This window comes from Lissotriton vulgaris, chromosome 1_1 (assembly GCF_964263255.1).
Source record: "Lissotriton vulgaris chromosome 1_1, aLisVul1.2, whole genome shotgun sequence".
In the NCBI taxonomy this organism is placed as follows: domain Eukaryota; kingdom Metazoa; phylum Chordata; class Amphibia; order Caudata; family Salamandridae; genus Lissotriton; species Lissotriton vulgaris.
The window spans coordinates 861995522-862008784 of NC_141685.1; the positions used below are offsets into that span (position 1 = coordinate 861995522).

Consider the following 13263-nt stretch of genomic DNA (forward strand, 5'->3'; position numbering starts at 1 on the left):
AATCTTTCGTGCCATCCTTATGAGGCCGAAGCACGTTCCCGCAGTTTTCCTTGCTTGTGTTTTGAAGCTGAGCTCCTGGTCTAGCCATATCCCTAGGCTTTTTACTTCAGATTTGGGGGGTGGTGGAGATCCCATGCATGGTGGCCAGGGAAGAGGAGTGGGGATTTTATTAGGGTTTCCTAAGAGGAGTATTTCCGATTTTTCCCCGTTTAGTTTCAGCCGGGACTCGCACATCCACTGGTGCACTCTTTCCAGACAGCTACATAAGTTGGTGAGGGCGTTGTCTGATTGGTTTAGGGACACAACGAGCTGGGTGTCATCGGCGTACATTATTGATTTAATCCCGAAAGGTTTGACAACATCCTCGAGGGGTGCCATGTACACGTTAAAAAGCGTGGGGCTCAGGGAGGACCCCTGAGGCACCCCACACTTGAGTGCCTGAGCTTTGGAGATGGAGTGCCCATCTGTTACTTGGAAAGACCTGTTCTCAAGAAACGATGAGATCCAGGCTAAGGCTGAGCCCGCCACTCCTGTTAGTTCGAGACGGTGAACAAGGGTTGCGTGGTCAACCGTGTCGAAGGCGGCGCTTAGGTCGAGGAGGATCACTGCCACTGATCCTCCTGCGTCGAGTATGCCCCTAGCTTCTTCGACCACGGCTAACAATGCAGTATCCGTCCCTTGTCCTGGTCTAAAACCCGTCTGGGTTTGGCGGAGGAGGTGGTTGGTCTCTAAGAACTCAGAGAGATGTTGGTTAGCTATTCTCTCTGCGATTTTGCTCATTGCCGGCAGTAATGAGATTGGTCTGAAGTTTGATGGGTCTGCTGGATCAAGATGCAGTTTTTTTAAAAGAGCTTTAACCGTGGCTTTTTTCCAGTTTGCTGGAACAATGCCAAGCTCAAAGGAGGCGTTGATCAAGTTGGTGAGCGGAGGGGCTATAGTGGAAGCAACTTGTTTCAGTTGACTGATAGGAGCTGGGTCTGAAGGGGCGCCGCTTTTAACTTTGTGCAGGACGTTGAGAAACATTTCAGTGGTGATGTGGGGGAAAGAGAGCAACCTCGGGGTGTTTTGAGAGATCGGGTGGTGGGGGCCTCTTGAAGTGGTACACACCGCTGGGAGGGAGTTGAGAATTTTATCGATTTTATTCGAAAAGAATTCGGCCATCTGGTTGCATTTTGAGCCATCCAGGTCGGGTGGTGAGGGGGGTTCCTGGATTTTGGAGAGGCATTTGACTATCCGATAGGTCTCTTTAGCGGAATTGGTTGCGGCTGCAATTTGGTCCTCAAAGTAGGCGGCCTGTGCCGTTTTTAAGGCGTTTTTGTAGAGCCTAATGTGGGCTTTGTATCCACTTCTGTCGTCAGTGTTCCAGTTCTTTCTCCATTGGCGTTCAAGCCTTTTGCCTTTCCGTCTTAATTCGCGCAGTTCCTCGGTAAACCATGGTAGTTTGGAGGATCTTCTAATGGGAGGGAGGATTTTTAATGGTAGGACTGTATTGAGAGAGTCGCTAATCCAATTATGTAGTTGAGTTTCGGCTTTGGAAGGGTCGGGGTCAGCTATGGGTAGGGTGGAGGACAGAGAGCGTTCCCATAAGTTAGCGTCCAGTTTTTTCCATGGGCGAGACGGGGCCCGTGGGTGAGGGGTGTCCGTGATCTTCCCTGGAAGTTGGAATTTGAAAGGGACCAAAAAATGATCAGACCAGGGGAGAGGGAGAGGAGTATGAGCAGAGAGTTGGGAGAGGTTGGAAAAAATGGGGTCCAGTAATTGTCCTTTCGAGTGGGTGGGGTCATTACCGAGTAGTCGGAGATTCAGAGAAGTTAGTTCACTTTTGATGTGAAAAGATGTGATGTCTGCCTGTAATTTGGCTAAACATGTATGATCAAAATATAAGAGGATAGTGCTAAACAAAAAAGACATTTTGGGTAGAATCGACATTTTAATTAAGTTAACCCTCCCAATTAAAGACAGTGGGATATGGGACCAAGATTGTAACAACTTACGGCACTCTTTAGCTACTGTTGATAGATTAACTAAAGCAATTTTATCAATGTCTTTCACAATACGTAGGCCCAAATACCTCATTGAAGAACCTGCCTGTACCTCCATGGCGCTGCCATCGTCATTCTAGACAAGCATCTCGGTCTTTGCTTCGTTAATCTCGTATCTGAATACTTGACCGAATGCGTGGGCTATTTTTAAAATTGCGGGGAGTGCAGTACCAACATGTGACGTAAGAATGAGCACGTCATCAGCATATAGGGCTACTTTCCTCTCCCACCCTCTATAAGAAAAAGATTTGATGGTAACCTCCTCCCTTAGTTGTTGCGCAAAGGGTTTGATGTAGAAATCAAATTGTAGGGGGGAGAGCGGGCAACCCTGCCGTGTCCCTCTAGAGATGGTAACCGGGTCAGACAAATCTCCATTAACCAACAAACACGCAACTGGACTATTGTATAACAAACCGATTGCGCGGCGAAACCCTGCGCCAACGCCAAACTTGGCCAAATCCCCCGACAGGTACTCCCAGTTGACCCCGTCGAAGGCTTTGGTTGCGTCCAACGTGAGGGCAGCTAGTGGGAGGCTACGGGCCGATGCTATATCAAGGGCCCCTATCAGATCATAGGTAAGCTCAAATAGTTGTCGTCCCTTCATAAAACCTTTTTGGTCAGGATGGAGGACCAAGAGCGCAATCAAAGCCAACCGAGATGCTAAAATTGTGGTAAAGATCTTGCAGTCCACATTTAATATTGATATTGGCCTATAAGACCCTTGGCTTCCCCGGTTTCAAAATCAGGGTGATAGAGGCATTCTCACAAGATGCAGGTGGAGTCTGTCCTTCAAGTAGGATTTGATTAAATAATATAGTAAGAAAGGGGACGCGATCTGCTTCAAGGGCTCTATAAATTTCTGCCAGCAAACCTTCGGGTCCTGTTGCCTTCCCTTTCTTACTTCTTTTAATGGCAGGTCTAACCTTATCTTCTGTGATGGTATTATCTAAAGATTGAGACTGTTCTGGGGTAAACAAAGGTAGATCAAGATCCCTCAGCCAAGCCTGAATAGCTTCTTATGAGATCTCATTAACCTCCTTATAGATCACTTGAAAGTAACCTCTGAAGGCCCTCCTAATATCCTCATCTGATGAAAAGGTGTTATTATCAACAGCTATCGCAGCTATGTTATTGCAAACCTGATCTGTTTTGGTCTTCCATGCCAATAATTTCCCCGCCCCCTCACTGTATTCAAAATGGGCCAACTTGCTGGCCTCCCATCTCTGCTGGAGTCTAAGATTTAATATTGAGCTCAAGCTACCCTTCAGAACCAATAGCTGGTTCCTAAGAGAGGTTAGAACAGGTTCAGAGGTAGTATGGTTGGTGTCTATATCTTTTTGAGTTTGAAGTATGTTAGCTTCAACAGGGGTAACTTCCTCCCTATGTTTCTTCCTGCGATATGAAACTTTCCCCATAATAACCCCTCTCTAGAAGGCTTTGAACGAATCCCAAATAGTCCTTGTCATCGCTGAGCCCCTATTAGCATTCATAAAGTTATGGGTTTCAGCTTTAAGAAACGCAATATCCTCCGAAGAGGAAAGAAGAGAGCGATCATAGGACCATGTGTTGGAGGGCCTCTTATTGGGCCAAACAATTTCCATTACTACAGCCGCATGGTCCGACAGATGTAATGGGAGATAGCTAATGGTCTTAACGGAGTCTACCAGCCTCAGACTGATTAAAATGAAATCTATTCTGGACTGGTGATGGTACTTGTAATTCCGAAAGGAGACCCCTTGTTGTTTTCCAGACCTCTCTCTCCAGATGTCAACATACCCATATTGCTTCATTGCGCTCTGTAGCAGGGACCTAGTCTTGGAAAAAACTTGGGAATGACTATGGGTCGATTTATCCAATAGAGGATCCAGTACGACATTAAAGTTGCCTGCCAGGATAATAGGTTCAGGAAAGGAAAGCAGGTGTGAGAATATAGACTCCAAAATAGAGGGATCATCCTGGTTCGGACCATAATAACCCAGGATTGTACTTTGTACACCGGCCATAACCACTAACGCAATGACCCATCTGCCACCTGGGTCCACCGCCTTTGATACCACCCTAGCTCTAGCTCCTTTTTTAAAAACAACTGAAACACCTCTCGTATTTGTTGTTTGAGTTGTTGAAACTTCGAAATCAATCCATCTCTTTTTCTTAATGAGGGTGAGCATTTCCGTATGAGTTAAATGAGTCTCCTGGAGCACAATGACCTGTGCATTTAAGTCTCGCAAGTATTGCATAATTCTATTAGCTCTAGGCTTGGTGCGAAGGCCATTGACATTCCAGGGGATATATTTTACACTACTCATACTTAAAAGAAAGAAAAGCAACTAAAGCTAAGCATGTCAGCTGTGAACTTAAAACACTATCCACCATCTGTCTCCTACCATCCATTTTAACACATCCTTGCTCAATGAGAACTTTTTTATGTTTATGCCACCCCCCCCTGACCCAGTGCCCCCCTTTACCCCCCCCACCCCTTGAAAAACTCTTGTGTTATCTAACCGTAACATAGTCCAGTAGATAGCACCCCTACCACTGTGAGATTACCCGACCTGCCCCAAGGGGAAAAATAAAACAGATAGAAGGACACAAGGACATGTATAAATAAAAAAGATTACCCTACATGCCCTCAAAAATAATTGCCACAACTAGTTAAGTGAATAGCTAGTTTGCTAAGGAAGAAAAGAAAAAACTAAATCGGTCTACTTGGTCTAGTTGGTTTACTGCTTCTAAACCAGGAGTGGTCATAGCATATGAATAATATAAAAGATATTGAGCCTACCTGAAGAGGTACACTTATACTGCCTCCAGCTATGCACAACCTATTTATTCTCGTTGCCCAACTTCATTAAGAGCTCATCGGCTGCCTGCACCGATCTGATGTTGAACATCTGGTTATTATGCATGACTTTAATGGTGCCGGAAACATAAGCTGGGCTGTTGCACCTAACCTCCTAAAGGCATCCAACCGCCTCCCAAACTCCCATTGTTTCTCCAATGTAACTCTGGAGAGGTCAGATCTAATTAGGAACGTATACCCTTTCCCGGGAAGTGACTTTTGTTTTAATGCCAGGTTAAGAATCTGCTCCTTCAACACATAAGTATGGAAGTTAACCAGTATTTTACGCGGCTTAGACCTTTGGGGGTTCCGCCGAAAGGGATCCCTATGGACTCTCTGGATATCCAATGCCAACTCTTCAACTGAATGGTCTAGGCCAAGGGACTCCTTCAACAAAACAGTGATAAATTGCTTAATGTCTGAGCCCTCAGTTCCCTCTGGAACATTGAGGACGCTGATGTTCCCCCGCTTAGCTTTATTTTCTAACGTCTCCATCCTTTCGCTTAGTCCTTGATCCTCCCTGGTAAGCTTCTTTATATCAGCTTTAGCCTGCTCCAAGTGGGTCAAAAGTGCTGCTGTTGTTTCTTCCAGGACACCTGTTCTTGTGGTAAGTCCATCAATCTTACTTTCCAATGCTTCGCAATAGTTCCTTATCTCCACCTGATTTGCGGAGGACTCAGTAAAACCTTTCCTAATCTCCGTTGTGAGAGCAGAAAACATCCCCAATAAGGAAGCGGCTGTTATAGAGGATTCACCTTCAAAATTGACTATGCTGGCTTTAACTAAACCATCATCGTGTTGTTCCCTGAGGCTCTCATTGTTCCCCCACCCTCCTCCTCTGGCTGCGCCTTCCATCTCCGGTGGTACTGCTAAGTGATTACTAATCTTGTCTTGTTTATACCTGCCCATTTTAGGCTAACACTGTTTCTACCCCCCAATTTCAATTGGACGTGCTCAGCTTAGTCGTTTTAACTTATCACAGGTAACATTGAGTGTGAGTTTAAATGGTCGCTGACCACTGAGAATGCCATTTTAAATGTTTTATTCAGATTTAGACTTTTTACTGAGATATGATCGATAATGAAAGGGTGGGCATTTCTGTGAAATAAAAGCAACATGGGGCCATCTTCCTCAACATCCTGTTCTATCAATTCCAAGTTTATTTTGTAGAGAGCCTCGTTTATTAAGTCACCATATGAGTCATGAGGAGAATGGAATTGTTCTTTCCCATAGCATTCTGAGAAGCGACATACTGCCCTAGAGGAGCACTGACATTTCCTCATGTTAAGATTTCCAACCCAAAGATACATATAATCAATATCTGTTTTCTTTGTTAACAGCTCAATTTCCTTTCCCAGTTCCATAACAATCATGTTACGGGTGCTGTTGAATAGATTGTTCTAGAAGTTAATGAAAATGACCTCATACTTCTGATCAATTAGCAGGTGTCCCAGCTAATAGTATGGAGATGTATTCCATGTTTTCTTTTGCTAATGATGGGGTATAGAATAGAAGTGAGAATCACCAAGTCTCCTTCTGCTCGCCAACTAATTGAGGGTGAAGCTGGAATGAGTATGGAGACATGACCATCTATATGGAAATCTTCCCTAAACCAAGTATCCTGTAGGCAAATCAAATGGGCAGACTTTCTAATATTTAGCCAGTCTGGGTCCCCAGTTTACTTTTAACACCCCCCAATATTCCAGAATTTGATTACCAAATACTCATAGATATTATTAGTATCCCCCAGCCTGCCCCTTATTTAACATTTGGAGATCTTTGGCTCCAGATGCTGATCACATATGCCATCTCTTTGAACTCATCCTGTCAATCCTGTTCATTTAGGAGGGTCAAAGGGGCGAATCTTTTCGATACAGTAACAGGATAATGATAATTACGACTCTGGGTCTGATACATGTCATATTGACTTTCCCATGGCTGATGGGTAACATTTTCAAAGGGACATAGCACTGGGGTCGCTGATTTAAAGCTCCTATCAGGTCTTGAATACTACCCTAACGGGAGAGCTTATTTTACTAATGCAAAATGGCATTTGGGTGAAGCGCTGTAACAATATTTCTACAATTCGTGGTCTCCAAAAATGTATTATTATACAATATCCTAGTGTCTCCTTTGGGAGCTCCCAGCCATGCAGTCCTTCACACATGCACCACTCCTTGTGTCAGGTCTTCCCTCCGAACAGAATTAATTCATACCAAATTGAATGATTTATTTTTCAGTGCCATGTAATCCTCACTGTTTTCAGTAGATAGCACAGGAACATCTGTTAGTATTATTATATAAGGGGTACATACTGTGTGTAATTGTGGATAGCCTATTAGGGGGGCGTTTCAATGGCATTCAATGGCTTCCTCATGGTGATGCCATGTGGTCATAAGGGGAGGTGAGTTCCTGTTTTTAAAAAAACGATCCATAATGTCCTGATTGATAGAACATGGATCCATACCCACACCCATAATTTGCTTTGAGGAAGCAATGTCTCTTTGTTGTCCCGCATTTGCAAGAGGGGCCTTTTCATGTTAGTTTATGGACTCCCTGGCTTAAGTTTAAAATTCTACCCTAGTTGAGGCCTTAATTCTTTTTATTCATGGTAGGGCTTGGACTTGAGTACAACTCACCAGAAAACTCTGCAATTTGATTTTGGACCATATTGTTAGAATCGTTTATATAGGCTGTCAGTCTGATTCTGCTTTTCAATGACATCAGAGTTACAACTTGTACAGGTACATATTCAGAAGCCTTCTGTAAATTAGATGATTTCTTTTGTTGTACGGAAGGGGAAATGGGAGTTTCAGAGTGCTGCTGCTCACCACATGTATACGTGGCCCCTTTGTGCATTTCTGCGAATTTTCAGAATTCATGGAGATCCTTGGTGGGGAGTGCGTGTATCATCTATTTATGTTGCCTACAAAATGCCGGAGAAATGAACTGGCCATTGCCCAAAAGGGACTCTTGATTACAGGGCACAGAGCTTTATTGATGCTGAGGACAGATGATATCTCTGTCTTGGAGAAGAACTTTATTATAATGTGAGTTCAACCAGGGCATTAAGGTTTGTAACAAACAGTTGGCTTAATGTAGCACATTGAATGTTATCCCAATACCCACTAAACCAGATCTCGGTATTGTATATTTAAATTCTAGCTAGTTCTGACCCTGGAGCTATCACTGTTGAAAAAGTTGAGGTTTTCCATGCAATCTGTATGGGATCCTGGAAAAAAATGGTAAACTAGCAATATCCTCTAAGAAAATATTAGTTACTATGTAGTCATGGTGTATAGATCAGATTAAAACACTGGAAATTCCAAATGCTCCATGGATGGTACAATAAAAGAATCCAAATCATGCAAAAGACAACAACTCCTTGAGATGTTAAATTCAAATAAAGGAAATATTGATTTCACTATGCAGTTCAGAAAAAATGCATGCAATTTTATTCTCAAAATGAAATTTACATTTGGATATCCCAAAATACAAATATGTAATATTTTTCTGAAATGTGTTGATTCCTTTGTCTGTGAACATGAAGTATCGTGAAAGAGAGTTGTTTTTCCTAAGATAGACAGACCTACTGTTGTTGCCCATGCTTGTTTTACATACACCGAGCCCCACGTGGATAAAATGCGGGCGTCCACATTAAGGGCAGACCCTCAGTCACTAATGGGTCCGACCTGGCAGTGAATGTGCAAATTACTTAAGTCAATTTCTGTGAAGCGAATCATCACTGCAATTGTGCATGCCATTTCTACTGAACAGAAAGAGAGGAGGTAAAGCAGTGCCAACTGTATTATGTAAGCATGCAATATTTATCCCCACTGTCACAATTTGTTAATGGAATGTTTTTCAGATATACACCTGTAACTGGACAATACTACAAAGACATACTATACCGTCACTCCAAATTCAGTAAGAATTTTTTTTGTACTTTTCAATTTTTTTGCGAATTTCACTTTTATTTTAACCTCTACAAAGAATGCTTTGTCATGGAAAAAAACGGAGAAAACTTTTATTTTGATTGGAGGCTTTTCCAACAAAAAAAATGGTTTCACAAATATGGGACTCCGGTACAAAGGCTTTACCATCAAAATGATAATATTCCACAAATCACTGAGGAGTTTAAGAAGCCGCCCTCATACCAAGGATGTATGAACGGCCTCTGTGTGTGTTCAAAAATAATTACAAACAATCCATGATAAAGAGTTACAGTTCTCACATTCATAGACAAATTATAAAGTAAATGAAGTTTGCATCTATATCAATAATTCATATTACACTAAAAGCGGCTACTTTATCTTTAGACAGTATGTTTGCTGCATGTAGTTGCTGCGAAAACAATAATGCCAGTGTGCATTGAGTAAAACTTCACTTTTTGAGCAGGGGTTTTAAAAATCATATTCTAGGGGCTTTACAATATTTGCAAAAAACAATGAAATGGAGGGTACAGTGAATGGAGGAGTTGTTACAGGGACATCGTGACAAATTAATGAACTCCTGCCACTTAAGGAAACACAACCAGTAAGGTATGTTAGGGTATGCTATGGTATAGTATGTAGATTTATAGAGTGCACTATTACCCAGTAGGGTAACCTGGCACTGAGCTGGTATGAGGCGAGCCAGATCTAGGGCCTAGGCGGGCTACTTGAAAAGGCAGGTCTTCAGTTACTTGTGGAATTCATCACGTGAGGAGGACACTCTTATGTGCAGTGGCAGGCCATTCCACGTTTCATGAGCACTGTAGGAGAAAGTTCGACCACTGGATATTGTTTTCCATAATCGTGAGATGTGTGCAAGTACAAGTCTGGAGGAATTGGGGTATCTGGAAGGTTTGTGAAAAAAGATCCGTTTGTTGAGGTATGCTGGGCCAGTGTTATGTAGTGCTTTGAAAGTGTGAAAGAGGAGTTTGAATTATGAAACATATTAAGGCAAAAATGAGTCAATAGAAACATAAGCTGAGGGATAGTCACCATATTAATATATGATTGAAATCTGTCCTGAATACAAAGCAAAGAATGAGCTCTAATTGTAGATTTGTAAAATGTCCTCAGAGCCCATCATTCATCACAGAACGTAGTGTACAGGACCTTAAAATAGAATGCTCTATGTAAAATTCCAGCCATCATTTCCTGAAAGAGACACCAGTGACTTTATTGTTTTCGATATATTAATGGTAAGATGTTTTGCCGTGTAGGGTGATCTTCCTTCATCTCAATTCAGCACATAACTGGTAAGGTTTGGGAACTCTTATGCCACCTGGCAAGTTCTCTTCCTTAGGTCTCGGTTGATCCCTTGGGATGAAGAAAGTGAACTGCTGAAGAAAAGTGGTGAAGAAGAGAAAAAGTTCCATCCTTGCCAGCTGCTCTCCTAAACAGACTCGGCTTCCTGGGAAAAAGGGCGAAAGGGAGAGATATGTTAAACAAGTGCAACTGACCTTTGGATTTTTTATCTTTTTTGAGATGATGTCTTTCCATATTCACTCAAGCGTCAAAACATTTTATGAATTGGTAATAAAAAAGATGTCTTATGTTTATCAGAAAACCTTATTGGTGCCATATTACACAAAGTTCCCACGTGTTACAACAAGAGTGTGCAACCCGAGGGCACTTAGGTATTCCAGAAGGAGCTGCAGACGCTGTGCGGACGCTTCTGTATTACGGATTGCACTGGTGCGACCTAATTTGCATGGGAGCATGGCCTCATGCAAATGAGGGAATCTTTTTGCCTCTGCACTCACACCATATTATGGGTGTGGGCACAAGGCAAAGGCAACGTTAGGAGGTGCACTGACCGTGTGCCACAAAAAGGTGGTGCACTTACCATGTGCTTCCTGTGGATCACCGTCTGTAGGAATAAAAGTGGGTCCCATGGACCCGTCAGACATCGCTGTGCAAGTAGATGCAGTTACTCACTGAACCTACCTGCAGGGAGATCTCTGCCCCTCTCTCTTTAATTGCAGGCAGAAGCCACCTGCACAGTGAAAAACGGCGTGGCTGCTTAAAGCAGCTGCTCTGGATTTCAGTGAATGCATTGCCCCATGGCAGCCTAAGTTGGCAGGTCCCTTGAGGGCAGCACATTCATTGCATTCATATGCACTGTTTATGTTTGTGCCTAGTCACCTGTTGAAGGTGCGTCGTGGCACAAACATGGATGGTGCATCCTATAGATAATACGGGCCCTGGTATCTGAAATATTTGCTGTTTAATTAGCATATAAGCACATTATAGCCTTTGAATACCAAAGTAAGGTGTTATAATAAAAACAACCTTAGGGAAATATTGCGAATAATTAACTAGAGGCTATCATTTCTGACATTGGTGGTCAGAGGTGGGATTTGACTTGTATTTGTACTTTGACACACAGTGATTGGTGTACACTACTACTGCATGCAGAACATTACGCAACCACATACTACTTTTTGCTTATTCCTATTTTTGTGATAATACTTGAAGTATCCAGTACCATGTCTCTCTCTGGTGAGCCAGTAAGTGAGGTTGCAACATTGCTGTTTGAGATTGAGAAATTGCAGTCTTATAAAGTGGATCAGCTTAAACATAGATTTTGGATGCCCCCTTGTTATGTATTTCCTGCATGACCCATTGTAGTTTTCCCTATTTTTAGCTTAACTGTGCATGTTATAGGCCTCATTTTCTTTTTGCACACGTTACTACATAAACATACTTGCTTTGTGCCACTTTGCGCTTTCACACAGAACCTGCATATGTATTCGGGATCTGTTCTTTTTCTGGGATTTTGTCTCAACACCACAGACAAGGTCAAACAATACTGTCCCTTGTCATTCTTTCTGGCCACACATCAGCACCTAGATATAACACAAAAATGCAGCTGCTGTTTATATGCACATGTGTGTTTATATAAGTGAGTACATGAGACAAAAAACACACATGGAATGAGAGTTCTGAGACAAGAACACTGTGTCTGCTGAGATGTTGAACGGTCATCTGTGTATCCTATGGTACGGGGTTCGCCACTTTTCCCAGATGTCTTTAATATATTATCATTTAGCTTCAGTAGCAGGGGAGGAGGGTTTAGGGTACTCTGTCCAATATAATGACAGGGATTTTCATGTATACGGTTTATTAACCATTGTAACAGTATTTTTAGTATGCATTTATTTTCTAATTGTGGCACGAATACTGATTTTAAGAGCACAGTGGTTTAAATAAATATTCAACATTTTCTTTGTGTATCCTGTTTATCTTATTGTTGACACGTATAAGTAAGAGAGTAAAAGGGTGTTTCCTGTTACTGTGATTCCTGAGTTGGTCAAGAGATTTGTAAACGGGTTCCAAATCACTTGCCTTTCTGGTAAGGTTAGGAGGGCAAGTGAGGCACTATAGCTAGTTGGAGTTGGGCTCATAGATGCCGAGGTGATATGCTGACGCAGTCTCTCATACCTATGTTCTATGGTACCATGCAGAGTTCTGTAACAGAGTAGAATCCCTGCAACACCCTTAGAAGCTCCACTAGGATGGATGAGCTGCAAAAGGTGCTGAGGGCCTGCTGGGCAACAAGAGAAGCTGGGAAGGCTAAGAAGGGGAATATGGAACTGGAGGTGCAAAGCCAGTAAGGGGATTTTGGAGCTCAGGATCTGCCTGTGGGAGCCTCTTCTAAGGGTTGCAGCAAATTGTCATCTAGGAGTGTATCAGCAGAGGAGCTGGAGGAAAGACAGAGGGTCAGGGACAATGAGCTTGAGCTGTATAACATCAGTATGGAAAGTAAAAAGCTTGAGTGGGAGTAAAAGCAACACGATAAGGAGAATGCTATTGCCATGGAACAGAGGACCCACACACTGGAGGAAAAAACATTGCTTTAAGCCCCTGAGTTGAGATTAAAGGAGCTGTACATCAAGGCCAGGTAGACAGAATCCAGTTTAAATGGTGACAGCGTGCAACCGGTGCAGTCTGGGTAGAAGGTGCACATTCCAAAGGACCTGGTGCAAGAGTACAGGAAAGGGGATGACATACATGCTTGGTTTTTGGCTTATGTGGCATCATTCCACATGAATGAGGCCCCAAACACCAAGTGGGGAAGGGGGTCTGTGGAAACACTTTGAGGTAGAGGGGAGCTACCCATTGACAGCTCTGAGGACAAATACAGCTCTCATCTACACCAAAATGTAGGATGCCTTGATTACCCAGTATGGTTTCAACCCAGAGCAGTATAAGGAGAAGTTTAGATCTTTTTCGAAAACTGACTCTCATACTTGGTTGGAATTTGTTTTATTTTTGCAGAGCATTGGATGGTTGGATAAAGGGCAGACAGGTAAGACACTATCAGGGGTTTTACAATTTGATTACTTGGAAGCACTTGCATAGTCTGTGTTTGCCAGAGCTGCACCAGCAT

General features: G+C 42.8%; 1 protein-coding gene across 1 annotated transcript in view; it reads right to left on the reverse strand.

The window, feature by feature from the left end:
* Positions 1-8893: 8893 nt before the first annotated feature.
* Positions 8894-13263, reverse strand: part of LOC147748032 (cytochrome P450 2D15-like) — a 252763-nt gene continuing 248393 nt past the window's right edge. The window contains exon 9 of the mRNA XM_086958052.1: positions 8894-10281. Coding sequence (XP_086814178.1) covers positions 10103-10281 — 179 coding nt within the window. The 3' untranslated portion in view covers positions 8894-10102. The remainder of the gene's footprint in view (positions 10282-13263) is intronic.